General features: G+C 65.9%; 3 protein-coding genes across 16 annotated transcripts; 1 reads left to right on the top strand and 2 right to left on the bottom strand.

The window, feature by feature from the left end:
• Nucleotides 1-1,202: 1,202 nt before the first annotated feature.
• On the bottom strand, nt 1,203-5,825 carry ERMAP (erythroblast membrane associated protein (Scianna blood group)). 3 transcript variants are annotated; one of them, XM_064525682.1, is made up of 5 exons: nt 4,223-5,825; nt 3,265-3,360; nt 2,257-2,513; nt 2,074-2,189; nt 1,203-1,971 (listed from the first exon to the last, which is right to left on the bottom strand). In XM_064525682.1, exons 1-5 carry the CDS (start codon nt 4,628-4,630, stop codon nt 1,421-1,423), a joined length of 1,428 nt encoding a protein of 475 aa, XP_064381752.1. In that variant the 5' UTR covers nt 4,631-5,825; the 3' UTR covers nt 1,203-1,420. The 3 variants fall into 3 exon arrangements, with proteins under 3 accessions (XP_064381752.1, XP_064381750.1, XP_064381751.1); XM_064525680.1 differs by having other exon boundaries at nt 1,203-1,930; XM_064525681.1 differs by having other exon boundaries at nt 2,346-2,513.
• Nucleotides 5,826-10,052: 4,227 nt separating this feature from the next.
• Nucleotides 10,053-14,746, bottom strand: LOC112995587 (nascent polypeptide-associated complex subunit alpha, muscle-specific form-like). Of its 5 annotated transcripts, none has more exons than XM_064525670.1 (4): nt 11,846-13,545; nt 11,571-11,690; nt 10,798-10,955; nt 10,053-10,708 (listed from the first exon to the last, which is right to left on the bottom strand). In XM_064525670.1, the coding sequence occupies exon 1, from the start codon at nt 13,510-13,512 to the stop codon at nt 11,971-11,973; it is 1,542 nt and encodes a 513-aa protein (XP_064381740.1). In that variant the 5' UTR covers nt 13,513-13,545; the 3' UTR covers nt 10,053-10,708; nt 10,798-10,955; nt 11,571-11,690; nt 11,846-11,970. The 5 variants fall into 5 exon arrangements, 3 of the variants coding, with proteins under 3 accessions (XP_064381740.1, XP_064381739.1, XP_064381738.1); XR_010392857.1 differs by lacking the exons at nt 10,053-10,708; nt 10,798-10,955 and adding exons at nt 11,184-11,417; nt 14,475-14,746 and having other exon boundaries at nt 11,846-11,970; XM_064525669.1 differs by having other exon boundaries at nt 10,053-10,955.
• On the top strand, nt 13,587-24,430 carry ZNF362 (zinc finger protein 362). 8 transcript variants are annotated; one of them, XM_064525678.1, is made up of 10 exons: nt 13,591-13,770; nt 15,452-15,536; nt 17,731-17,943; nt 20,845-20,908; nt 21,058-21,304; nt 21,445-21,766; nt 21,854-22,078; nt 22,196-22,274; nt 22,411-22,569; nt 22,655-24,430. In XM_064525678.1, the coding sequence occupies exons 4-10, from the start codon at nt 20,846-20,848 to the stop codon at nt 22,769-22,771; spliced, it is 1,212 nt and encodes a 403-aa protein (XP_064381748.1). In that variant the 5' UTR covers nt 13,591-13,770; nt 15,452-15,536; nt 17,731-17,943; nt 20,845; the 3' UTR covers nt 22,772-24,430. The 8 variants fall into 8 exon arrangements, with proteins under 8 accessions (XP_064381743.1, XP_064381745.1, XP_064381748.1 ...); XM_064525673.1 differs by lacking the exon at nt 17,731-17,943 and having other exon boundaries at nt 13,587-13,770; XM_064525675.1 differs by lacking the exon at nt 17,731-17,943 and having other exon boundaries at nt 13,588-13,766.
• Nucleotides 24,431-26,301: the final 1,871 nt, after the last annotated feature.

The raw sequence follows: 26,301 nt of genomic DNA, 5'->3' as shown, positions 1-26,301 counted from the left end.
GCTCGGCCCCCATCGGCCGCTCGGCGCTCGACCGCTCACGCCTGGCTGCGCCTGCGCAGAAATGGTGCCGCCGGGACGGCGTGGAGGGGGGCGGGGCCGGCGGAGCTCGCAGCCGCAGCTCCGCGGGGCGTGGGCGGCCGCTACTGCGCATGCGCCACCACCGAGCGCCGCCCGGGCGCCAAAGAAAGGCCGGGAGGAGGCTGCAGGCGGCAGCGAGCGCCGCGGCGTCGCCTGGCGGGCGGGCGGGGAGCCGCCGCGCCTCCCCGTGCATCCCAGTGTCTCCCAGTTCCCCCAGTGCCTCCTCAGGGTCCCTAGTGCCTCCCAGTTCCCCCCCAGTGCCACCAAGTGCCCCCAGCGCATCCCAGCAGCCCCAGCTCTCCCCACTGCATTCCAGCGCTCCCAATGCCTCCCAGCTCTCCCCAGTACCACCAGTGCCTCCCAGTTCCCCCGGTGCGTTTTCAGTGCTCTCCCAGCTCCCCCAAGGCTCCCCAGTTCCTCCCAGTTCCCCCCCGCAGTTCCTCTTCAGTGTCCACCAGCACCCCCCATGCCTCCCAGTTTCTCCCAGTTCCTCCTCAGTGCCCCCAGTGCCTCCCAGTTCCCCCAAATGACTTCTCTGTACCCCCCTCCCAGTTCCCCCAATGCCTCCCAGTTTCCCCAGTACCTCTTCAGTGCCCTCCCAGCTCCCCCAGTATTTCCCAGCTCCCCCAGTGCCTCCCCAATGCCCCCAAGGCCTCCCAGTTCGCCCCGCAGTGCCCCCAATGCTGCCCAGCCTCCCCAGCTCCCCCCAGTGCCCACCAGCACTCCCCATGCCTCCCAGTTCCCCTGCAGTGCCTTCCCACTGCTCCCAGTCCCCCCCAATGCCTCCCATTTCCCCCCACAGTGCCTCCCCAGTGCCCACCAGCACTCCTAATGCCTCCCAATTCCCCCCACAGTGCCTCCCCAGTGCCCCCAATGCTGCCCAGTCCCCCAATGCCTCCCAGTTCCCCCCGGTGCACCCCACCATAGCACAACCTCCCATGTTGCAACCCCCCCGAGCCCTTACCTGTGCTCTTAAGGCCTTAATCGCCCCCCCCGATGCCGCAGCACCCCCTTATACCCCCCACACCTCACCCTGCTATAGGGCAAGACCCCCCCCCAGCAGCCTCCTGAGAACCCCCCCGAATCAGGGGGGAAACGGCGCCACCGACCCAGCTCCCCCGCGCCAAAATTCACCCTTTTATTGCGGCGGCCGGAGCGCGCGGGGCGGGGGGGCCGGCGGCCATGTGGAAGCACAGGACGGCGGAGACGGGGCGGCCGGGCCGGATCCATCCCCCCCCGCCGCGGGCACGGAAAGGGGGCCCGGAGCGGCGCCGAGCTCCGCTGCCCACCCGCCCGGGGACCCCGCGAGTATTGCTGCGAGCCCGGCACGGGCCCCGCGCCGCTAGATGCGGACGGTGTTGATGCGCAGCGGCTGGACGTTCTTGCCGTTGGCGTGGCTCTGCCCGGGGCTGAAGTAGGAGCAGAGCTTGCCGGGGAACCTCTCCCGGAAGGTGTAGAGCCAGGACATGTCGTCGGCGTTGTAGAAGATCAAGAGACCCTTGTCGTAGTCCAGGAAGACGCCCACTTTCTCCAGCTTGCTCTTGACGTTGAGCCGGGTCCAGGGCTCCGTGCAGGCGCTGTACTGGTTCCCGTCGTGCATGACGATGCAGTAGAAGCCGCGGCTGGGCTGGATCTGGATGCTGCCCTTGCGGGTGACGGCCTCGTGCGCCAGCCCGATCATCCACTGGGTCTTCTCCGAGACGATCACCTCCCAGTAGTGCACGCCGCCGCCGAAGGCCTCCGCGCCCAGCACCGAGACCTCCACGTCGAAGCGCTTGGGCGAGTCCTGCAGCGGCTGCGGGTGCAGGTTGCCGTAGGCCACGATGGTGCAGTCGTCGGAGAGGATGAGGCGCTGGTGGGCCGTGCCGGGGTCCAGCGTCAGGGCGGCCGGCACTGGGGGGGCGAGCGGCGCGGCGGGTCAGCCCCCCGCGCGCCGCCCGCGTCCCCGCGCTCGATCCCGCGGAGGAGAAGCGCCCGCCGCCGCGGCGCCCTTACCGGGATGGATGTCCTGGAAGAGGGACTTCCATATGGTGTACTGCAGCGGGCCCATGTACTTGGAGGTGGGGAAGTCCTCGTAGGTGAGGTTCGTCTCGTGGATCTTCCCCTTGAGCCTGCGGGAAGAGCCGGCGCCGTCAGCCGGGGCCCCGGCGGCGCCGCGGCCGCCCCGGGCTCACGCACCTCTCGGAGAGCGAGGCGACGCCGGCCAGGAAGACGTGCTTGTCGGCCTCGGCCAGGCGCTCCTGCAGGATCTGGCTGCCCTCCTGCACCTTGCGCAGCTGCTGGCTGTAGCGCTGGATCTTCTGCTCGATGTCGGTGAGCGTGCGCGCCGTGTCCGCCTCCAGCTCCTCCAGCATCGCCTTCTGCCGCTCGCGCAGCAGCCGGTGCAGCCGCTCGAAGGCCTCCCCGATGGTCACCCGCAGGCTCTTGGCCGAGGACTGCGGGCGGGACGTCACGCCCCGCTTTTCGGGGGCAGAGACCCCTCCGCCCTGCCTGACCCCCTGCTCCCCCCACTTAATTTCGGCAGAAAAACCTCCCCGGGTGCCGCGTCGGGCCGGGGTTGGCGGCCCCAAACCGGCGTCTCCAGCGCCTTCGCCCCCCCTTCTCCCCCAGTCCCGCGAGCCCTGCGGGGACTTTAAACGCGGCGCCGGGCCGGAGGCTCGCTGCCGCCGTGGAGAAAGCCCGTCCTCCGCCCCGTCGCCGGCAGAGCGGGAGAGAAAACGCAGCTGCCGCTTAGATGGGAGCCCGGCTGCAAACAAACGGCCCCTTCCCAATAACTCCCCAGCAAGCAGGGAGAGTAAGGAGCTAAATAAAAGCAGCTCATAAAGAAATAAATTGCAGGGAATGATGGATGGGGTGCTGCAGCTGGGAGAGCGCGTGGAAAGAGCAGGGATCAGCGTGATATATGGCTTCAGCAGCATGCCGGAGTGGCTCAGAGCCATGGGGGAGAAGAAATGGGGCAGAGGAGGGGGACTGCGGGAGCCCCCGGGGGGGAGTCCCCAATGCTGGGGCTGGAGCTCCCAAAATCGGGCTAGCGAGGCTGCAGGGAGGGCGGCCGGGGCTGTTCCCAGCCCAGAGTCAACACGGTGGCACCGGGAGAGCCCGTCCGGCTGCATTCCCGCTCCGCCGCCCCGCGCAGGGGGACGGAGGGACGCACGTGGCAGCTCCGCGGGGCGGCCCCGCGCTTACCTTGGTCTCGGCGAGCTGCCGCTTGAGGAGGTGCAGGGCCTCGGTGTGGCCTCGCTCGCTCTCCTGCAGGCCCTGGAGCTGCTCCTTCAGCTCCCGCTGCAACACAAGGCGGGCGGTGAGACCCCGGCGCGGACCCCCGGCCGGATCGGCAGCCCGGGACGTCCCTCTCGCTTCTGTGACCGAAACTGTGGACATTTCATATCCCAGAAGTGGAAAACCCACTGGCTCGCGAGCCTTCCCCCTCCCTGGCCCACCGCGGAGATGACTGAGGCCCCCCACCATCCCGGAGCCCTGCATCCCAGTGCCGGGAGTCTTTAACGAGGCATTAACGGGGGCTATGCACTGCAAAGGGATGAGTCAGTGCTCGGGAAGGTCAGCGGCTGGCTGCTGCCCAGCCGCGCACCCGGGAAAGCCCCTCTCCTCAAAACCCCGTGCCGCTCGGCAGCGGATCGTGGCACCGGCCAGCTCTGCCGCCGCACCGGAGCGCCGGGAGCAGAGAGGTCTCCGGTGGAGCAGCACGCTCGGAGCGCCCGCCGGGTCCCCGCGTGCCGGCGGGGTTACGCGAGTCGAGCGTCAGTTTGAATCGCGGCCGCCCGCCAGCGGAGCCGAGACGCGGGGCCGCGTCACTCGGATAATGGGAGACGCCAAGCAAAGCCGGCGCCGGCGGAGGCAGAAGCTAGCGGCGGGGCGGGAAGGCGCCTATCGGAGATCCCATGGTGCTCCACACCCATGGGAATAGATGGATGGATGGACGGGGACATCCCAAGGGAGCAGCATGCCGGAGCTCCAGCTGGATGGACGGACAGATGGAGAGCAGCACTCCAGCCCCAAAAGGACGCACAGACAGGTGGAAAGGAGCAACGGGAGGAGACGACGCTCCAGCGGACGTACGTGTGGACACAGGTGGGAGTCGCACGGGCAGCAGCACCCCGGGCGTCCCGGCACTGCCGCCACCCACCTGCAGCTCCTCAAAGGCGTCGTCCACGTTGGTGACCTGGTGCTGCTCGTGCACGGCGGGCTCGTCGCAGAAAAAGCAGACGACGGCGCGGTCGGTGAGGCAGAAGAGCTTGACCTTCTCGTGGTCCTTGCAGGGGAAGGGGCTGCGCTGGGCGCCCAGGATGGCGTCGAGCGGGAAGGCGCTGTAGCGCTCCACGATGTTGGCCAGCTTGAGGCTGGGCGCCAGCGTGGGCTCGGCGAAGGTGCGCCGGCACTCGGGGCAGTCCCGGGCGCCCTGGGGCTCCTGGCGCACCCAGTGCTCGGTGATGCAGCGCCGGCAGAAGTAGTGCTCGCAGCCGAAGCTCACCGGGTCCTGGTAGATGCTCAGGCAGATGGAGCAGAGCAGCTCGTCCTTCAGGCTGCAAGCCATGGCCTGGCCGCGGGGCGGTCTGCGCCGCGCCGGGGAGGCCGCCCGCGGGGCTGCGACGGGGGCGGCCGGGCTCGGAGCCGGCCCCCGGGCTCAAGGCTGCCCCCCGGCCCCGCGCCTCCGAGGGACCCGCGCTCGAGGCCGCCCCCCAGTTCTGCCCTGCAGAGGCACCGGGCTTCGAGAGCGGCCCCCGCGGCACCCGGGGTCGAGGCCGTCCCCCGGCTCGGCCCCTCGGAGGGACCTGGTTCTAGGCTGACCCCCGGCTCTGCCCCTTGGAGGGACCCGGTTCTAGGCTGACCTCTGGTTCGGCCTCTCAGAGGGACCCGGTTCTAGGCTAACCTCTGGTTTGGCCCCTCAGAGGGACCCGGTTCTAGGCTGACCTCTGGTTCGGCCCCTCAGAGGGACCCGGTTCTAGGCTGACCTCTGGTTTGGCCCCTCAAAGGGACCCGGTTCTAGGCTGACCTCTGGTTCGGCCCCTCAGAGGGACCCGGTTCTAGGCTAACCTCTGGTTCGGCCCCTCAGAGGGACCCGGTTCTAGGCTGATTCCTGGTTCGGCCCCTCAGAGGGACCCGGTTCTAGGCTGATTCCTGGTTCGGCCCCTTGGAGGGGCCCGGTTCTAGGTTGACCTCTGGTTCAGCCCCTCGGAGGGACCCGGTTCTAGGCTGACCCCCGGTTTGGCCCCTCGGAGGGACCCGGTTCTAGGCTGACCCCCGGTTTGGCCCCTCGGAGGGACCCGGTTCTAGGGGGACCCCCGGTTCTGCCCCTTAGAGGGACCCGGTTCTAGGCTGCCCCCCGCCTCTGCCTCTCAGAGGGACCCGGGTTCGAGGCTGCCCCCCGATGGGACCCGGGTTCGAGGCTGCCCCCCAGCTCAGCCCCTCTAAGGCACCCGGGTTCGAGGCTGCCCCCCGGCTCTGCCGCTCTCAGGGACCCGGGTTCGAGGCCGCCCCCCGGCAGCGGGACCCGGCTCGATGCCGCCCCCCGGCTCTGGCCCCCAGCGGGCCCCGACACCGCCCCCCGGCTCTGCCCGCAGCGGGAGGCCCCGCCCCGAGCCCGCCGCCGCCCCGCCTCACCCAGCTGCAGGGCGCTGCCGGTGCCCGGCCGGGCCGGTACCGGGGGGCGGCGGAGGGCAGCGAGCCCGCAGCCGCCTCAGCGCGCGCCCCGCCGCGACGGGGCGGGGCGAGAGGAGGCCGCGGGGCGGGGCCGCGGCGCGGCACTTCCTGCCCGACCCCCCCCCCCCCCCGCCGCCCACAGTGGTGCCGCCCCCGCCCCATTGTCCCCCGCGCGGCGCCGACGGCTGGCGCGCACCACGGCGCCGCCCGCGGGGGGGCGCGCTTAAAGGGGCCGCGCTCAAAGGGGCCGCGCCTGGGGGGGGGGGTCTTAAAGGGGCCGCGCCGGGGAGGGGCTCTTAAAGGGGCCGCTGCCGGGGGCGGGGAGCTCTTAAAGGGCCCCTTTTCCGCGCCCCTCGGGTGGCCCGCGCCCCGCTGCTGGGGGGCTCCAGCCGTCCCGTCGGCAGGGCCCCAAGCTGCCCTCCTTCTGCCTGCCCTCCTCCCAGGGACACGTTGCCGCTCGCCCCGCCGTCCGTCCTGTCGTCCGTCTGTCCGGGCCTTCATCTAACCCCCCATCCCTCACTCCATCCATCTATCCAACCCCCCATCCCTCTGTCCGTCCCTTGATCCCTCCATCCATTCATCCCTTTGTCCATCCCTCCATCCCTCATTCCATCCATCCATCCCTCCATCCAACCCCCCATCCCTCTGTCCATCCCTTGATCCCTCCATCCATTCATTCCCTCTGTCCATCCAACCCTCCATGCCTCCCTTCATCCCTCCATCCGTTGATCCCTCCATCCCTTGCTCCATCCATCCATCCCTCTGTCCATCACTTGATCCCTCCATCCATTCCTCCCTCTGTCCATCCAACCCTCCATCCCTCACTCCATCTATCTATCCATCCATCCCTCCCTCCATTCATCTGTCCATCCATCAATCCCTTCATCCCTCAATCCTGCCATCTATTCATCCCGCCATCCACCCATCTCTCCATCCATCTGTCCATCCAGTGAACCCTCCATCCTTCCATCAATTCATCTGTCCATCTGTCCCTCCATTCCTCCCTCCATCCATTGATCTGTCCATCCATTCCTCCATCCATCCCTCCGTTTCCGTGCCGGACGGCGGTACCCTCGGCCGGCCTCTGTCCCCGCGGGCTGGGGACGTGGGACCTGCAGGGATGGGGGACACGACGGGGCAAACGCCGGCCCAGCTCAGCTACCCATGTGGGCCGCCGGCATGAACCGCCTGGCCCCCGCGCGCCGGAGCCCTCCCGGTGCCGGGGTGACTCGGAGCGCGGGAGCTTATGCAACGCCGCGGGGGCGGCTGCGGAGCCGGGAGCCGCTGGCACACGCCCAGGGGAGAGGGATGCTGAGGGGAGAGGGATGCCGAGGGGAGAGGGATGCTGAGGGGAGAGGGATGCTGAGGGGAGAGGGATGCCGAGGGGAGAGGGATGCTGAGGGGAGAGGGATGCCGAGGGGAGAGGGATGCTGAGGGGAGAGGGATGCTGAGGGGAGAGGGATGCCGAGGGGACAGGGATGCTGAGGGGAGAGGGATGCCGAGGGGAGAGGGATGCTGAGGGGAGAGGGATGCCGAGGGGAGAGGGATGCCGAGGGGAGAGGGATGCCGAGGGGAGAGGGATGCCGAGGGGAGAGGGATGCTGAGGGGAGAAGGATGCCGAGGGGAGAGGGATGCTGAGGGGAGAGGGATGCCGAGGGGACAGGGATGCCGAGGGGAGAGGGATGCCGAGGGGAGAGGGATGCCGAGGGGAGAGGGATGCTGAGCTGCGGGGCGCTGGACCGGTCCTGGGGGTGGAGGATGCACCCAGGGGCTGCAAGGCCCCTCGCTGCCCGCGCTGCCCCAAATCCCACGCCACGGCACCCGGCTTTGCCCCACGGAGCCGGGCCGAGCCGGGGGGCACCCACATCCCTGCCCCAAGCACCCGGGAGGCAGCGGCGGCGGGAATCACCCCCCGCTTCACTCCTCTCCGTGCCGGGGAAAAAATGAAACGAAACCACGAGAAAACCCACCCGCGTTTGGTTTTTCTGCTTGTTTTCCCACATCGGGAATTCAGGTCTTGTCTCCCACTCCAGGACCCACCGGGCACCGCGGGAATCGCGTTACCTGAGAGGCGGGAGCCGCCGCGGGCAGGGAAATTTGGGCAAGGGCAAGGTGGGAATTTCGGGCAAGGGCAAGCTGGGAAATTTGGGCAAGGGCAAGGTGGGAATTTCGGGCGATGGCAAGCCTGGCACCCCAGGCCCTGCGGCGGATCCCAGGCCCGAGCGCAGGAGCCTTGTCGCGGGCGAGAGCAGGGCATGTGCCGCAACTGCATCTCTCCGCCGCATCCGTCCCACCGGTACCTGCTCCGCGCTGGATGCAGCCAGCTCCGGGCATCGGAGCTGCGTGGTGGTGGCTTCACCCAGATCAAAGTCCTGCTTGGCAGCGGCTGTTAACACCTTCTGCTTTTCCCTTCCCTGCTCCCACTGATGCTTCCCAGCTCTGCCTTTGGCAGAGAGGACGGGAATGCGGTGCCACAGAGCCGGGGGGATCCCGGCGGGATCGGGACCTGGGCTTTCCGGAGCGGCGGGGCTGAAGGAGCTGCTGCCACCGGCCCGGGGTGCGCCGGGATGCACCCAGCCACACCGCGCGCGCGTGCTTTTCCTCTCCTAAGTGCTTTGCAAACATTAACTAATTAATCCTAATTAACTCATTACCCAATTATAAGCAAAAGGCCTTCCCATTCGGCGGGAAGAAAGGGAAATTAATGCGCTGTCGCTTCTTAACCAAACGCTCCCGATCCCCCTAAATGGCCACCCCAGTGCCTGTGGCTTTGCCACGGGGGCAGAGCCGGGGAGTCCCAGGCTCAAAATCCGGATCCCGGTTATGGCTCGTGGCAGGAAGATGTCGACTTTTCGGCTGGATTGTTGGCCCCCCGCGCTCGGGGGAGCTCCACAAACGCCCGTCCCGCACCCTGCACGTGCCACCTCCCACGCCCCTTGCCCCGAGCATCTCCCGCGGCCGCCGCTTCCGCCGGAGGGACCGCATGGACCGTCGGCGCCGGGCACCTCCCCAGCAGCTCCGTGTGCCCCCTCCGCGAGCTCCTTGCTGCTGGGGGAACGAAACGCATCCGCGATGCCATGATGAGAAAGGCGCTGCCGTTTCCCGTTTCCCGCACCGACCGGGCAACCTTTTGTGCCGGAGCGGAGGGAGCAGGTGTAGCCGCCCGCCGAAACGCCCGCGGAGGTGATTTATGGCGAGGCGGCTCTGCTCTCGGCCCTGCCCTGCCTTTTAATTGCGGTCGGATCTACCCCGGGGGCAAAAGAGCCTTTGAACGTCTCTTTCTTTTCCCCTTTGAACAGCAGGTTTGCAGCCAGCTCGATTTCCTCTCGGCGGTTCCATTTTGCAGCCCGTTTTGCCGGGCCGGGCGGCGAGGGAGGAGGCAGGAAGGGCAGCATACCGACGCCAGGCGCCCCGGGAAAGGGGCCCGTTTCCCGCAGCCGGGCAGGGCGAACGTGGCCGGGGAAAGGCCGAACCGGCCGCACGCGCGGCTAGAGAGGCCCGGAGCATTAAACATTGCAGCTTCTGCAAAATGAGGGACACGTTGCATCGGGGACGTTCCCAGGAGGCATCTGCTCAGCCTCTCCTTGAAGCCCTCCGGGCATGGGGACATCCCGGCTGGACCGTGCCCCGTCTCCTGCTGCAGGTTGGCGTTGGCATCCCAACCAGAGAGGTTCAAAACCACCGTGGTTTCACAACCACGGCCAAAACTTCCAGCAGCCAAAACCCCCCGGCCCCGCGGATGGAAGTGAGAGCGGCGGTAACGTGGAAATACACCCAGCGAGCCGAAAAGGGGAACTCGGCGGCGTTGGGCTGTCGGGGGCACCGGTGGCCTGGGGACCGCGGGAAGGCTCCAAACGCGCCCGTGTCTCCCGGCTGGGGCGTGATGGAGATTTCCACCCGACACCCGCGGCAGCAGGATGTTAAACAGCAACTGCTGGGTGTAAACATTTGAAAACCCAGATAGAGGGGGGAGTTTTCAAGGAGTTGGCTCAGGAGCTCGGCTGAGTCACCGAGAGCCGGTGATTAAGGGAGCTGGGGACGTTCCAAGATGGGGCAAACGCTGGGCGGGTGTTTAAAGGGGGGGGATGGGGTGAGCGGGTGATCCCGGGCCAGGCAGCTCGAGGGGGATCCTTGAGAAATGCCGATGCGGGATACGATGCGGGACACGGCCGGATCGGAGAGAGGAGCTCGCTCCGGGAACGACAGCACGTCTCGCCCAGCACCATCACCTCCATCACGCGCCATTCGGGGTCTGCACACCCCACCGCTGAGCAGCTGCAGATGGATTTAAAAGAAGGAAACGCAAAAATAGGGAAATTGAGGCATTTCCAGCATTGTTTCCTTGCACAGGCTACGGATCAGGAGGAAAAATTCGTCCTTTCCCTCCTAAGAGTTTCCCACACCCTCACGCGCTTGGCCAAAGTGAAATCCAGCCCTGTCCCGCGAGCCTCCGGCGCAGCCAGGAGCTGTGTCCACGCTTTGGGGGACCGGTCGGCAGCTCGTCCCACGCCTGCGTCCCCCGAGCAGCGCCACGTCCTGCCCCGCTCGCTCCTCTGCTCCCGGCCGCGCTGCGAGAGGGGCGCGAAGGGCGATCGCGCTCTCCTCCTCCTCCTCCTCCAGCTGCTCGGCGGAGCGGTGGGAACGGCTCGAGACGGGGGCAGAAGATGAAAGGCAGCGTGGGAACTCAGCTGCTCCGCTTTCCTCTGCAGTGAAACGCAGGCCCTCCAACTCCCCCAGCCCGGCTGGAGACGCGAAGCGGGAGAGGAGCTTCTCCGGGCTTCCTCGGGGAGGAGGAGTGCTTCGAGGCAGAGACCGTCAGGTGTAAAAAAGCACCGGCCCCAAGGATGCCCAGATGTGCAAAAATAGGCTGCGATGCCCGAATCCCGTGGGATGCAACACCCCGAACTCTTCCCGGCGGTGGTCTCACCGCAGGGTTCAACGCCCCAGGAGATGCCGGGTGCTGTGCGAAGCCCTGCCAGGAAGAGAGGTCCCGTCTGGGGCTCGGAGGCTCCTTTCCCGGCTCCCGGAGGCGGGTGGCGAGGAGGGAGACTCGGTGCTCACCTCCCGCTTTCCGTCATCCCTCCGTCCCTGCGCTCCGCTCGGGAAGGACCCGGCGAGCGCGACCCGCTGCAGAGAGGCCGGGGGAGGCAGCCAGAGCAACGGGGAGCCGAGACGACTTGGCCCGTGCGGCGGGGGCTGAAGGACTGGATTTGTTTAGTCTGCAGGAGAGGAGGCCGAGGGGAGACGTAACAACAGGCTTCAAGTATGCGAGAGGTTGCTGCGAGGAGGGGGGCAATCGAGCACCCCCGGGCCCACCGCGGGGGCGTCCTGGCCTCCCCAGCCCACCCACCAGCGCGTCCCTCTCCCTCCGTCACGGGGGTTTCCCCACGCCTCATCCTCCGTGACGGAGCATTTTGGGAAACCTGGAGAGCGTGAAAAAAGCCCAGTTGGTTTTGCTTTTTTTCTTTATTCAAACCGTGCCACCGCTGGAAATTTGTGGGGAACCCTCCGGGGCGGCTGGCACCAACCGCTGGTGCTGCTGCGCGACGCAGAGCTGGGTCCCGCGCGATGTAGCGAGCACGCAGCGACAGGCAGCTCGGCTGCAAATAACACGCGACCGCGCTGCGAACGTGGCCAGAGACGCTGCGATGCCGGGGCATGTTCTGCGCCCATCAGCAGCTCTAAAACGGGAAGAAATGTTTGCATTGCAATTATTTCTTTAGAAAAGCAAGCGAGCGTTGATACGGCGAAGCAGAGAGGCGGTGAGTATCTGCAGGGCTTGGGAACGGGGCTTGGAGAGCTGATGCAAGGCTGCGGATGGAGAAGGAACTCACGATTTGAGGAAATAAGCTTGGGAATGAGCCGGGTCCAGCGCTGCTCCCATCGGGGGCCGACGGGTTCGGACACTTGTAAAATCATAATCTTTGGGATTCTCCGGTCGTCCTTAGAGTCTCCTTGGGAAAGGAGAAAACAGGCAGATAAGACCCAAGAGGCAAAAAAAAAGTGAATAAAGTATTTGTGCATGAGTAAAAATAACAAAACAAACTAATGGAAGGACATCACCACCTTGGAGACCACTGTATATTTACACCCTCACATATACACACACCTATATACGTATTAAAAATACAGCTCTCGCTCAGGCTCGCAGCTGTTTGCTCCCCGCGCGAGCCCAGCCGGCACCGAGCGCCCTGCTCCGGGTCCCTGATCTGCCACCAAACCTCCCGGACGGTCCTAAAGAAGGGGAAAAAAAAGGCAGATACAGGGAAAAGCAGATCCCGCGTGCGGATTTGGGGAGCGCTTCTGCGGGGCGCAGGGAGGGAGGGCTGGAGGCGGGCAGGGGTAGAGGGGAGAGGAAATGAAAAGAATCAGAGAAAGAAAAAAAGGCGAAAAAGGCAGATTCCCCCAGGAGACCTGGGAGGGGAGAGCGGAGAGGCACCGGCCGGGGGGGGACGGGCCCCTCCGGCCTGGGAAGGTGCTGGGGGGACCTGAAGGCAGGGGTGGAGACCCCAAAGGGGGGCTGAGGAGGCCTGGAGAGGAGCTGGGGGGCTGCAGACCCCCCAAGGGAGGCAGGGGAGACCCAGGGAGGGCTGGGGAGACCCCAAGGGGGCTGGGGGGCTGCAGACCCCCTGAGGGAGGCAGGGGAGACCCGGGGAGGAGGGTTGGGAGGGGCTGGGGAGAACCATGGAGGGTTGAGGGGGGCTGCACAGAGGTGCTGGGGAGACCCAAAGGGGAGAGATGGAGACCCCAAAGGGGGGCTGAGGAGGCCTGGAGAGGAGCTGGGGGGCTGCAGACCCCCTGAGGGAAGCAGGTGACACCCAGGGAGGGCTGGGGAGACCTCCAAGAGGAGCTGGGAGGCTGCAGACTCCCGAGGGAGGACTGGGGAGACTCCAAGAGGGGCTGGGGGGCTGCAGACCCCTGAGGAAGGCAGGGGAGACTCCAAGGCAGCTGGGGAGACTCCAAGAGGGGCCAGGGGGCTGCAGACCCCCCAAGGGAGGCAGGGGAGACCCAGGGAGGACTGGAGAGACCCCAAGGGGTTGGGGGGCTGCAGACCCCCCGAGGGAGGCAGGGGAGACCCAGGGAGGACTGGAGAGACCCCAAGGGGTTGGGGGGCTGCAGACCCCCCGAGGGAGGCAGGGGAGACCCGAGGAGGTCTGGGGAGACCCCCAAAAGGAGCTGGGGGGCTGCAGACCCCCTGAGGGAGGCAGGGGAGACCCAGGGAGGACTGGAGAGACCCCAAGGGATTGGGGGGCTGCAGACCCCCCGAGGGAGGCAGGGGAGACCCAGGGAGGACTGGAGAGACTCCAAGAGGGGTTGGGGGGCTGCAGACCCCCTGAGGGAGGCAGGGGAGACCCGGGGAGGACTGGAGAGACTCCAAGGGGTTGGGGGGCTGCAGACCCCCCGAGGGAGGCAGGGGAGACCCAGGGAGGACTGGAGAGACTCCAAGGGGTTGGGGGGCTGCAGACCCCCGAGGGAGGCAGGGGAGACCCGGGGAGGACTGGAGAGACTCCAAGGGGTTGGGGGGCTGCAGACCCCCCGAGGGAGGCAGGGGAGACCCAGGGAGGACTGGAGAGACCCCAAGAGGGGTTGGAGAGAGGGGCCGGGGGGGGACCCAAAGCAGGGAGGGGGAGACCCCAGGGAGAGACTGCGGGGAGCCCCCGAGGAGCCCCGGGGGAGGGCCGAGGAGACACCGAGGAGCCCGGGGAGGGGGTCGGGGAGACGCGGGGGGGCCCCGTTAGTCGCCCTCCCTCCGCCGTGAGGGCGCGGGGCCGCCATGGCGGCGGCGGCGGCGGGGGGGGGGGGGGGGGGTGGAGGCCGCGCGCCGCCCCCCGCCCGGGCGGGGAGCAGCAGCAGCGGCGGCGGCAGCGGCGGCGGCGGCGGCGGGGGGGGCCCGGCTGGCGGCCCCGCGCACCGGAGCCTGGGCGGGCGGAGGAGGAGGGCGCGGAGGCGGGAGGGCGGCGCGGGGGCGCCCATTTTCCTCCGTGCCGCCGGAGCGCCGGGCGGACCGCCGCTTGCCGGGGAGCATGACTGTTGGTATAGGAAGTGTCTGCTTTTTTCTATGATAATAATAATAATAAGAATAACCTCCCTCTCCCCCCCCCTTTTTTTTTTTTAACCCCCCCCCCTTCCCGCATTAAAGGGGGGGTTGAAAAAAGCGGCCCGACCCACCCGCTCGGTGCGGGCGGCCGGTAAACACCGGCCGGGGGGGGGGGGGGGGAAAGGGGGGGCCGCGCCTCGCCGCCGCCTTCGCCGCGGATCTGCAGAACATGGCGGCCGCGGCCGGCGTTAAAAATAAGCCGGGGCTGCCATTTTTGTTTTCCTTTTGTCTGCGAATTTTAATAAAAACTGTCTGAGAATGTGGGAGAGGCGGCGAGGCGGCAGCGGGGGCACCGAAAGGGGCCGCTTTTTCCCCCTCCTCCTCCGCGCGGCTTTTTTGTCTGCGCCGCGGCCGAGGCCGCCGCTGAGGCCGGGACCGGGACCGGGGCCGGGGCCGGGGCCGGGGCTCGGCGGCCGCCACCGCCGCGGCAGGTCGGCGATCGCGCCCCAACTTGCGCCAAACTTCGCCTTTTTCACCGCCGGGGTGCTTTTTTTTTTTCCCTTCTTTCCCTCCCCCCCCTTCCCGCGGCGGAGCCAGCAAAATGCCCGCTTCGGCTTTTCTGCCCTTTTTTTTTTCCCTCCCCCCCCCCAACCCCTTTTCTGGATGGTTTAATGGAAAAGTTAATTGCGGCTGAACCTACCTATTTTCGTGTCGGCGAGGAGCTGGGGATGTTGCATGGAAGCGTGGGGGGGGTGTAGAAGCTCAACCCTTTTTGTTACCTTTTTTTTTTTTTTTTTTTGAAAAAAAAGGGCTGTTATTTATTTATTTATATATTTATCTATCTATCTATCCCCCTTTTCTCCTTCCCTCTTTTATTTCATAACCGGCCTCGGCAGCGGGCGCGCGGGGGTTTCGGCGCGGCGGTGGGACCCCCCCCGTCTCCGCAGCGGGGGCCCCAGCGAGGTCCGGGAACGTATATATATATTTATATATATATATTTAGCCTGCTGGTTTAGCGTGCGGATGCTGCGGGTACGGGCATAACCTCCCGCCTCCAGCCCCGGCCACGCCGGAGCGGCTGAGCCGGACGCCGGGAGGAGGAGGAGGAGGAAGAAGATGCGTTTTCGCCCCAACGATGGTTAATCTGCTTTTTATCCGCCGCGCCGGAGCCCGCTCAGAGGATGCTCCCTTGCAGCCCCCACCCCGGGGCGCTTTTTGGGGCCACAGAGGCGCTTTTTGACTTTGGAGGGGTGTTTTGGGGGTGCCGCTGGGCCGCCCACCCGGGCCCCTGAGATCCCCGCGGGATTTGGGAGAAGAGGTAAAAGTTTGCCGGCCCTCCCGGCGTGCAACCCGCCGAGCGGCGGCGGCGATGGGTTTAGGCCCCGCTTCGCCCGCGGCTCCCCGTCGCTCGGCTCCGCGGCAGCGACGCCGGCACAGGGCCGCCCGGCTGCAAAAACATCGCTTTTTTTTTTTCTCCAATTTTATTTTTGGGCTACTTTCTGGCAGGAAAAAAAAATCCCCCCAACGCCCCCCGTTCCCACGGGCTGGGGAGGTCAAAGCCGCTTTGCTTTTGTTCCTCCGCCTCTCCGGGAGCTCGCGCGGCGGGGGCCGGCGGGGTGGTTTTTTGGGGGGGTTTGTGTGTGTGAAGTTGTCCCTCCTTGTCCCCCCTCCCTGTAGAAAAACGCCCCGCGGGCAGCAGCGCTTCTCGGCTAGACCCGGAGATGGACGCGGATAAGGGGAAGCAGCGCCAGTACTCTCAGAGGTGGGCACGCCGGCGGGGGGGCTCGGGGGGCGGAAAGCGAGCTGGGGCGCGTTTTGGGGGGCGGGGGGACCCCAGCCCTTCCCCAGCGAAGTTCGGCAGCAGGGGAGCCCTGGGTTGGCCGCCCGCCGGATCCAGGCACCCGGGGCAAAAGCTGGAGCTAAAAATTATTTTTTGTGTATATATATATATATATGTATGCATGCATAAAATGCTCTTTTCTCCCTCCCCCCCAAAAATCCTTTTTTTGGCTTGAAAAAATGCAGATTATGCCTCGCTGCTTGAGATGTTATGACAAGTGCATGTGTATTTAATGTTTGTGTGTGTGTTGCGGGGCTGGGGGGGGGGGAGGAAATCGCTTGCTGACGCCTGGCGCGGCCTCGGGGTGCAGATCGCTGCCGGGTGACCCGTGCCTCAGTTTCCCCACCTGTAACACCGGTAGCAGCCGTCCCGCCGGGTGTTTTCCGGTGCGGCTGTCCCTTGGCGCTCGTGTGCTTTGCGGTGTCTGTGGGTGCCAGACTTGCCGGGCTCCTCTCCGTTTCCTGCGGGAAATATGGGCTTGCTGCTTCCCTAAAAAAATGGAAAATGGGGAAACCATAGTCGAGACCCAGCTGGCTCCGCACAGCCTTGAGGTTGGCAAAGGCAAGGGGTGATGCCAGGCCGGAGCGGTCCTCGGCAGCAGCTAACGGCTCCGAAACACAGGCTTGAGCCGGCTTTCAAGGCCGGAGCATCCGTCCGGGCGCCGATTCTCGGAGGTGGCTGTATTTGGGGTTCGGAGCTCAGGACCGCGCTGGCGGAGCGGATGAGCCCCCCACCGGCTCCCGGCGTATTTGGGGGATGCGGGCCCGGTGCATTTGGCAGCAACAGCAGCACCAGTCCCCCCGGCTCGGCCTTACCCCGGGCAGGTCGGCCACGCAGGCATGTGGTTTCCCGGCAGACCTGCCGCCCTCCTCGCCTGTCGGTGCCTGGTCTCCGGTGGCGGTGGCGCTTCCTTGGTCCCTCCTTCCCGGTGCCGCCACGCAGAGCTTTTCCACCTTGGTGCTTGAAGGCCCAGTTGGTTTTGGCCCTTCCGCTGGCTTCTGCGGCTCATCTTGGTGCTCGCGGTGCTTTTCCCCATGTTTTGGGAGCGTCGCCCCGCTCCCTGCCTCATGCGGACTTCCCGTCCCGCGGCGGTCTCCGGCACGGCTTCGGGAGCGGAGCACTCTCCCTTCGCTGCTCCATCCTCACCTGCTCCGCGCTTCGGCTTCGCACCCATTCCTTCCCCGCTCCGCAGATGGGAGGCCGGAGGAAGCCCCCGCAGGGCTCGTCTTCGCCCATCCGACACCCCGGGCCGGGATGGGGGTTTCACCCAGCTCCTCCAGCTTTCCATGGGGAGAAGAAACCTGGATGAGAAACACCAGTGTGCAGCCCTTCGGGGGCGGAAGCGCGGGGTTTAACTGGTTCCATCTTGGGTGAATTCTTCTGGCACGAGATCCCCCGAGCGGCTCCTCTCGGAGCGAGCGCCGGACGGGGATTTCGGAGCTCGCCTTCGCCAGGTTTCCCGGCGGCCGCGCGGGGTTGCGTGCCTCCTCTCCGCTTCCCCGGCTCGCGTTTTTCTGGCACCCCCGGCAAGCCGGGCTGGGGGGCACGGGGCAGGCAAGGGTCTCCCCAAGGCTTGGAGCGAGAGTCTGTGTTGCAAAGCCGCAAGTCGGTCCGGGAAGCTGCCCGGGCACGGCATTCCCCGCGGCAAGTCGCCTGCTTTGATGCCGCTTCCCGCCCGCCGGCTCAGGGTTGGGGTTTTATTTTATTTTCCTTGCAGCAGGGGCCTTGGTTGCTCTTGGAAAAACTCCCACCGCGGGCAAGCGCTGGTCGCACGCGTCCTGCGGCAACACAGGCCGGTTTCTCCGCACCGCTCCCGCCGTCGCGGGGTGGGATGGCGTTTTCGGGGAGCGTCCCGCGCTGAGCATCCGCCGGCTCCGCTTTGCCACCGCTTTTCTTGGGGGGGGGGCCTGCAGCTCTCTGAACCGATGCCATCCCAGGGCAGGGGGGACTCGCTCCCAGCCCGCTCGACGGCACCCCGCGATGTTCAGGCGCGCCGGCGGCAGCTCGGGCGTCCCGCTGCTCCCCGCCCCGGCCGAGCGGCGCCGGGCGCTCACCCTTCTCGCGGCGGTGCCGTGCCACGTCCGTGAAAAGAATCTCTTGTTTCTTTTTATTTCAGCGAAGGCGAGACAGAGAGGGCTGCCAAAGTAGAGGCGTTCCCTAGAGAACTGTAGCTTGACTTAGCGGCAGTTTGGTAGGAAGTTGGAAGGCTAGTGAGCTCCGGGGCCTGGCGCTTGTACCCACCCGTGCCATCATCTACCTCCATCACTCTGGAGCCGCCTCGACACGTCTCCCCCGGCAGCTGCGGCCACCTGGCTTCTGAGGCCAGCCTGTGAGTACCAAACACGGCGTGCGCCCCACGTCCCGTCCCCCGCGGGGCCGCCGCAGCCGCCCCCCTCCCCGCTTCGGTGCTCTCCCCGCCTTGCCCGCCCTGCGGCCGTGCCCCGGGCTCCCCCCGCAGCCGCCCGCTTGCTCTTCCTCCCGGGGCGCCCCTCTCCCGCCCCGCGCTTGCCGCCGGAGCCCGACGCCTCTTCCGCCGCGCAGCGCCTTTCTCCAGGGCGCCCCGTCCTCAGGGATGCTCGGCACAGGGCTCCGACCACGCTGCGGTCACCCCCTCCGCGCAGCAGAGCTCTTATCCGTGCCTTTCCCCCTCTTTCCCAGCCAAAAACCAGGGACCGGGACGCCCCAACACAGCCTCCACCCCGGGGGCTGCAGCATCCCGCGTGCCCGGCACCGCAGGGCCCCCCGGCACGTGCCGCAGTGCTCCCCACCCTCCATAATTTCCATTTTAATGGATTTTTTTTTCCTCTTTTGCCGTGTGTCAGCCTCCATTTTTCATAGTTAGCTCAGAATATAGAAAAAGGGAGTTTATATATTTTCCATCTGCTTTATATCCCCTCCAGCACCCTCCCCCAGCTACCCAAGCGCCTCTCGCGCCGTTCCAGCCCTGGGAGAGGGGGAGCAGTCCCTCTGCTCCAGATGAAATACTGCACAATTTATAAAATTAAGTTGGGACAGGAATAGGATTTTTTTTGGCACAGTGGCCGCTCCTTTTCTTTTTATTCTAGGCAGGTTTGTAAAGCTCCAAATGCGGTGGTTTTGGCTATTGTAGCAGCCTCATTATTTAATAAGACCTCCTCAGGTGGAGGGGGAGGGAGGAGGACGTGCAATATTTGTGCTTCTCCTCCCCATGGCTGTTTCAGCTTATACTGGGCTCTTTTCTTAAGAGGAAACATGAGTTTGATTTAGCAAACCCAAGAGAAAAAGCGCATTGTTTATAAGCAACCCTACAATACCAGCGCCGGAGAAATGCCGGGCCCTCGGCAGAGATGCTGCTTTGCGGCAGCGGCCTTTGCGAGCGCCTCGCGGCTCGGTGACAGCGCGTCTGCCCGGGAATCGGGGCGGAAACCAGCCCCGTCCGCGGCTGTTCTCGGGCCCCCTCCATCCTGGGGTTGGTTTTGCCTTTGGTGGTAAGTGGGAGCAAGACCAGGGGACGCTGCTTTTGGGATGGGGGTAGGTACGGCGTTCTCCCCGTGCTTTGCAAAACAAGGCAGCGGTCAACTCAGAGCTGTTCTCGTGCTGTTTGGGGCAAATAAAAGCGAGATTTGGCCCCTCAGGAGGTGGATGCGGGAGCCTGCAGGTGGTGGCACGGGGGGCAGATGGGCCAGTTCCCCCTCACGTGTGGGCACAGGCATAAAGCAGAGGGGGAGATTGGTTAAACCTTCTTGCAATGGGGCAAGGCCGGATCCTGCAAGGTCAGGGCCCGAGGGCCATAAGAAAGTCGCTCGCCTGCAGCGGGGCGTCACTAACCTCGGTCGGTCCCAGCGGCTGGGTGTCGCGCCGGCAGCGCCTTCCACCCTCCAGGAGCAGGGGAAGAGACGGCGCTTGCGTGCCCAGGCCTGCCTTGCTGCCGGGAGGTTTCGGGAGGTCCCTCCTCCTACTCCTCCTCCTCCTGGGGATTTTGGCATCAGGGAGGCAGGTGGGCTTGGGAGAGGCTTTTATATCCTGCTCCCGCCCTGCCCCAGTCGGTTCCACAGCTGCCGGGGGGTTTCGGCCCTGATGGCTGGGGCTCGTCCCGCTCCTGGGCGCTCAGCTGCGCGGGGCCGGCGGATGCTGCCTCGAGCCCAACCATTGCTTTCCTGCGGCCATACTCTCCTCTTCTTATTTTGCTCTCCGGGGCTTTTCCCCCCTGCGACGTCCCGGGCGTCCCGAGGGGAAGATGATGTCCTTCCCGCGATGCAGCGTGGGTCGGGGGCCGGCTGGTTTAGGTTTCGGCACGGCGTGGCTTTTGCGGGGCTGCCTTCGCACCGGTGTCGTAGCGCACGCGTCTGCCTGATGCACAGCTTGTGCTTTACCTGTGACCCGGGCGTAAATGCACATCCCGTCCTGCACACGGGTATATATTATATAAAGCAGAGGTAGCAGGTATGTATGGGAAACGGTGCATCATAGCCGCAGCGATTTACCTGCTTGCGCCGGCGCGGGACTCCCGGGCTGCCCGCGGCCCCTCCGGCTCGGCGGCAGCGTCTCTGCTCCGGGCAGCCCGCTCCTCTCCGGGAGTCGCCTCTTTCCTCGGCAAAGTCTCTCCGGCTTTCTCTGCGTGGGGGAAACGGCCCCTTTCGGCGCGCTGGGGGGGTCCCGGGGGTGGCGGCTCTGCCGCCCGCCGTGGAGGTGCCGGTCTAGTTTCTCGCCGCGGCGGGACGCCGGCCTCGGCCTGGTTTACATCGCGCATGGAGGTCGCCTCTGCTTCCCGGTGCCGCGCGGTCGACGGCGCGTTGTTTTTGCTCCCATGGAGCTAATCGGATCGGGGCCGCCGCGCCGCTGCCGCTCGCTCTGCGCCGACACCGTTCCCTTTCCTTTTCGCCCGCTCCGGGCCCGCGGCGTCAATGAAATACCTGGACGCGGCGGCGCTTCTGACACAGAGACTGGCTTAATTTACCGGCGTTTAATGTCTGGGAGAGATAAAAAGCAGCGGCACAGGCTCAAATCCCACGGGAGCATGCGCGTCCGCTCGCTTTTCCTCGGGGGAGCTCGGCTTTAAACCTCACCGGGGCTGGCGAGCGCTTCTCCGTCGAGGTGCCCTTAGCGGGGTTTGCCGTAAGTCCCTGCGGCGGCGGGGGCTTTCCGGAGCCGGCGTTTCGCGCGGCCTCGCCGGGGTCGAGCCTTCGCCGCGCCGCTGGCCGCCCTGCCCCTGTGCTCGGTGCCCCCGTAACGCTGCCCGTCTCTCCCGCAGGATGGCGGAGCCTCGCTTCAACAACCCCTACTTCTGGCCGCCCCCTCCCACCATGCCCAGCCAGGTAAGACCCCCCCGCCGCGGCTGGGTGCCGTTGGGTTTGGGGGCGGCGGGGAGGACGGACGGACGTGGCGGGGGGCCGCAGGGACGGGGTGGCCCCGGCGTCCCGTCCGGCCCTGACCGCGGCTCTGCCTTTCCCCCCGCCGCCGGCAGCTGGACAACCTCGTCCTGATCAACAAAATCAAGGAGCAGCTGATGGCGGAGAAGATCCGGCCGCCGCACTTGCCGCCCACCTCGGTGGCCTCCCAGCAGCCGCTGCTGGTGCCCCCGTCGCCCGCCGAGAGCAGCCAGTCCATCATGTCCCTCCCCAAGCTGCAGCAGGTCCCCGGCCTGCACCCGCAGGCCGTGCCCCAGCCCGACGTGGCCCTGCACGCTCGGCCGGCCACCAGCACCGTCACAGGTACCGCGCCGCGGGGCTGGGGGGCCGGGGAATTTGGGGGGGGTCCCCGTCGCCCCGGCTGGGGCCCCGGCCGCCCGCGGGGGCGCTTCGGTGGTCGGGACGGCCCCCCGCTAACGTCCGCCGTGCCGCTCGCCCGCCAGGGCTGGGGCTGGCGTCGCGGGCGCCCGCCGTCAGCACCTCCGAGTCGAGCGCGGGCACGGGCACCGCCACCCCCTCGACGCCCACCTCCACCAGCCAGAGCCGCCTCCTCGCCTCCTCGCCCACCCTCGTCTCAGGGATCACCAGCCCGCCCCTCCTCGACTCCATCAGGACCATCCAGGGCCACGGCCTGCTGGGGGCCCCCAAGGCCGAGCGGGGCCGCAAGAAGATCAAGGCGGAGAACCCCTCGGGGCCGCCCGTCCTCGTGGTGCCCTACCCCATCCTGGCCTCGGGGGAGACCGCCAAAGAGGGCAAGACGTACAGGTAGGCGGGGGCGGCGGCCCCCCGGGGCGCGGGCGGGCGGCGGGGGCTGCCGGCCGGGCCGGACGCTGTGGGGCTCTCCGCCTGCAGGTGTAAGGTCTGCCCCTTGACGTTCTTCACCAAGTCGGAGATGCAGATCCACTCCAAGTCGCACACGGAGGCCAAGCCCCACAAGTGCCCCCACTGCTCCAAGTCCTTCGCCAACGCCTCCTACCTGGCCCAGCACCTGCGCATCCACCTGGGCGTCAAGCCCTACCACTGCTCCTACTGCGAGAAGTCCTTCCGGCAGCTCTCCCACCTCCAGCAGCACACCAGGTGACGGCGCCGGGGGCCGGGGGGGCGTCCCGCGGGCCCTCTGCGCCGGGGCGGGGGGGCTGCGCTCGGGGACGGCCGCCTGACGTTTGTCCCCTTCCTCCCGCCCGCCCGGCGCAGAATTCACACCGGCGACCGGCCGTACAAGTGCCCGCACCCCGGCTGCGAAAAGGCGTTCACGCAACTCTCCAACCTCCAGGTCGGCCCCGCGGGCGGGGAGCGGGGAAAAGAGCCCCGGAGAAAGCGGGCAGGGGGTAGACGGAGGGGGCTGGACCGCAGCGGGGTCGGGGGCCCGTCCCCGCGCCGTAACCCCTCCCCGTTCCCCCCCCCGGCAGTCTCACCAGCGACAGCACAACAAGGACAAGCCCTACAAGTGCCCCAACTGCTACCGGGCGTACACGGACTCGGCGTCGCTGCAGATCCACCTCTCGGCGCACGCCATCAAACACGCCAAGGCCTACTGCTGCAGCATGTGCGGCCGGGCGTACACCTCGGTGAGCACCGCCCGGGCGCGGGGCGCGCGGCCCCCCCCCGCCGCGCCGCCGCTCACGCCGCCCCCCCCCTCTCTGTGCCCCCCAGGAGACGTATTTGATGAAGCACATGTCCAAACACACCGTGGTGGAGCACCTCGTGAGCCAGCACTCGCCGCAAAGGACCGAGTCACCCGGCATCCCCGTGCGGATCTCGCTCATCTGAACGGGGCTCCCGCCCGGCTCCGGGGGCACCGCGCCGACGCCGGACCCCCCCCTCGGCGCCGCCCCCGGCCCGCCACGCTTTGGGAAGGGGAGCCGACGGATGCCGCCGCCGCCGCCGCGCTCCGGAAAGGCGCCCGGCCGCCCCGCGCCCCGGCCGGGCCCGGCTCCCCCAGGGCCGCGGTTTCGGTGACATCCAAAGACGGTTTCAGAGCACTTTGAATCTCTGCGGTTTTTTGGGGGGTGGGGTGGGGGGGTTCTTCTCTTTCCTTCGGTCCCTGCCCCTTTCCTTTACTGCTCTCATTTTGGATACAAATATATATATATATTTATTGGCCAAGAAGTTGGTGCTGCTAAAACAGAAACGAAATAAGACACAAAAACCGCGGACAGAGGAAAACGCTGGATGGCGAAGCGGGGAGAAACGCCGGGCCCGCGACCGTCGGCCTGTTCTCCCCTGGGACTCTCCGTTGGGAGCCGCGGCCGGAGAGGGGAGCCGGCGGGACTCGGGCCGAGCCGGCGGCCGGTGCCGCGGCGGGACGGAGACTGCTGTGCCGCGTCGTCTGACCTCTTTGGGACGCTTTGATTGTGGTTTTTTTCTTTTTTTTTTACGTTGTTGGGTTTTTTCCCTTTGGGTTATCCGCTCGCCGCGCTGGACCCCCGGAGGACTGGCTCAGCGCGGGGCTGCGAGCGCCGGGGGGGGGAGTGAAAGCAGCCCGGGGGGCGACCCGAGCCGTGCGCCGGGACCAGGGGATTTCGGGAGCAGCCGTGGGATTTTGGGACCCCGCTGGGCAAGGGCACCGCGCTCAGGGAGCCCCCAGCCATGGGGCTCTGCCCGGTGCGGGGGTCCGAGGCGGCGAGGGGCCGGCCGAGCCCCCCAAATCCCCGCTCCCCTGGGGCATCGCTTTGCCGGGGAAGCCGGGCCCGTATAAACCCCGCACGCAGAGACGGGCGGGCGCCGCTCCCCCCCCCTCTTTGCAGAAAAACTAGACAAAAATCTCATATATATTATGTACTCTTCGGTTCCGTTTTTGGATATTAACTGTGTTATTTTTTTATACACTTTTTAAGCCTTAACTCATTGTTTTGCCAGGGTGTTTATTACCTTCTGTTTATTAATTTGATATCCCGCAGCCTTCCCCCCCCCGTCCCTGCCTCTGGTTCTTTGTTTCCGAATCGATGTTGTACGATACTCAATATTGTAATCTTTTTTGTCAGCATGTTAATACTGTGTAAATAGGCCTCTTATACATACTGTTAACACTTCTTTCCCCCTCCTCCCCTTCCCCCGTTTTGGGGCTTTTTTTATTTTCCTCGGTGGAAATCCAGGCCACATGTCTCTAGAGCTAGTTATTACCTTATTAAAAAAAAGGAAAAAAGAAAGTGGGGAAAAAAAAGAGAAAATGAAGAAAAAAAAAAAAAGAACATCCCTCCCTCCCTCCCTGCCCTCTGTCTTGCATTGTGGTTCACGGAAAGACGCGAGGAGGCCGCGGCCTTCGCCGGGAAAGTTTGCATTTTGTCGGCAACGAATTGAAACCTGCCAAACTGACGACCCTTTAAAAAGAAAAAAAAAGATGAATTTAAAAAAAAATTGCTCTTTGTATTTCTCTGTTGTGGAAGACAAAAAAAAAAAACGAAAATAAACCTGTACATGCAAACTTTGGCCAGGCTGTAAGGTGTGGAGGGGGCCGGCGTGCCCGCTGCAGACCCCCGTGCTCCGAACGGGGACACGGGGAAGGTTTTGGGGGGCGAAGGGGCACGGCCGGCACGAGAGCGGGGAGCCCCACGGACGGGGTCGGGCTGGGGAAGCGCCAGCCCCCGGTGGGGTTTGCCATCACCCTGCTGCTCAATCGCCCCTCGGGGCCTGGGGAAAGCGCTCGCCAGGGCGCCGGGTGACACGGTGGGACCGGGGACGCTGCGGCAACGGCTGGTTTGGCATGTCCCCCCAGCGTGGGGCAGGACACGGGCTGTGGCTGAACCACCAGCAGCTCCCCAGCCCGTGCCACGGGGCCTGGCCGCCCCGGCTGGCACCCAGGGCTGCAAGCACATCACCACGGGCAGGAGCTCCAGGAGCACCATCACCCCGGGAAACGAGCTCTAGGGGCGTCATTTCCAGGGCATCATCACCAGGGGCACCTGCTCCAGGGCCACATCACCACGGGCAGGAGCTCCAGGAGCACCATCACCCCGGGCACGAGCTCTAGGGGCGTCATTTCCAGGGCATCATCACCAGGGGCACCTGCTCCAGGGCCACATCACCACGGGCAGGAGCTCCAGGAGCACCATCACCCCGGGAAACGAGCTCTAGGGGCATCATTTCCAGGGCATCATCACCAGGGGCACCTGCTCCAGGGCCACATCACCATGGGCAGGAGCTCCAGGAGCACCATCACCCCGGGAAACGAGCTCTAGGGGCGTCATTTCCAGGGCATCATCACCAGGGGCACCTGCTCCAGGGCCACATCACCACGGGCAGGAGCTCCAGGAGCACCATCACCCCGGGCACGAGCTCTAGGGGCGTCATTTCCAGGGCATCATCACCAGGGGCACCTGCTCCAGGGCCACATCACCACGGGCAGGAGCTCCAGGAGCACCATCACCCCGGGAAATGAGCTCTAGGGGCGTCATTTCCAGGGCATCATCACCAGGGGCACCTGCTCCAGGGCCACATCACCATGGCCGTGAGCTCTAGGGTCATCATCTCTAGGGGCACATCACCATGGGCACAAGGTCCAGGAGCACCATCACCATTGGCATGAGCTCTAGGGACATCACCTCCAGGGGCACCATCACCATGGGCACCATAACCATAGGTCTGAGCTCCAGGACACCATCTCAAGAGACACAGCTCCATGGGTACGTGCTCTAGGGGCACCATCACCATGGGTGTAAGCTCCAGAGGCAACAACACCACCATGAGTATGAACTCTAGGGGTACCGTCACCATGGGTACCACCACCAGGGACGTCATCTCCAGGGACACCAGTACCATGGGTACCACCTTTAGGGACATCACTTCCATAGACACATTGCCACGGGGCCCAGCTGCAGGGACATCGTTTCCAGGCACACATCATTATGCACACAAGCTCCACAGACATCTCTGGGGACACCAGCACCACAGGTACCACCTCCAGGGACACCCTCAACGTGGGTGCCATCTCCAGGGTCACCAGCACTGCAAGTCCCACCTCCAGGGGTCCCATCACCAAGGCTGCGTGCTTTGGCATCTCCAGCAACACATCCCAGTTAGGACCTGGGGACCCTTGGGGGCACCCTGAAGACACCCAGCAGCCCCCACACAGGGATGCACTCACCTCCCCCATGCTCCCACCCAACCTTTTGGGTCCAAACTCCAGTTTGACACAATTTTGGGGTCCAGGATGGCCGGAGAAGCCCAGCCTGGGCTGAGCCACACCAGCTTTGTGCCAGCTGCCCACAGGCCCCCTGGGTCTCCTCCTCATGACCCCAGCTGTACCCCCCCCCCACCTCTGCCCCATGTGGGGCACCCATGGGCCCACCTCCGCCTGGCTG

The sequence above is a fragment of the Dromaius novaehollandiae genome, chromosome 24 (assembly GCF_036370855.1).
Source record: "Dromaius novaehollandiae isolate bDroNov1 chromosome 24, bDroNov1.hap1, whole genome shotgun sequence".
NCBI classification, from domain to species: domain Eukaryota; kingdom Metazoa; phylum Chordata; class Aves; order Casuariiformes; family Dromaiidae; genus Dromaius; species Dromaius novaehollandiae.
This window is presented reverse-complemented; position numbering and strand designations above follow the sequence as displayed.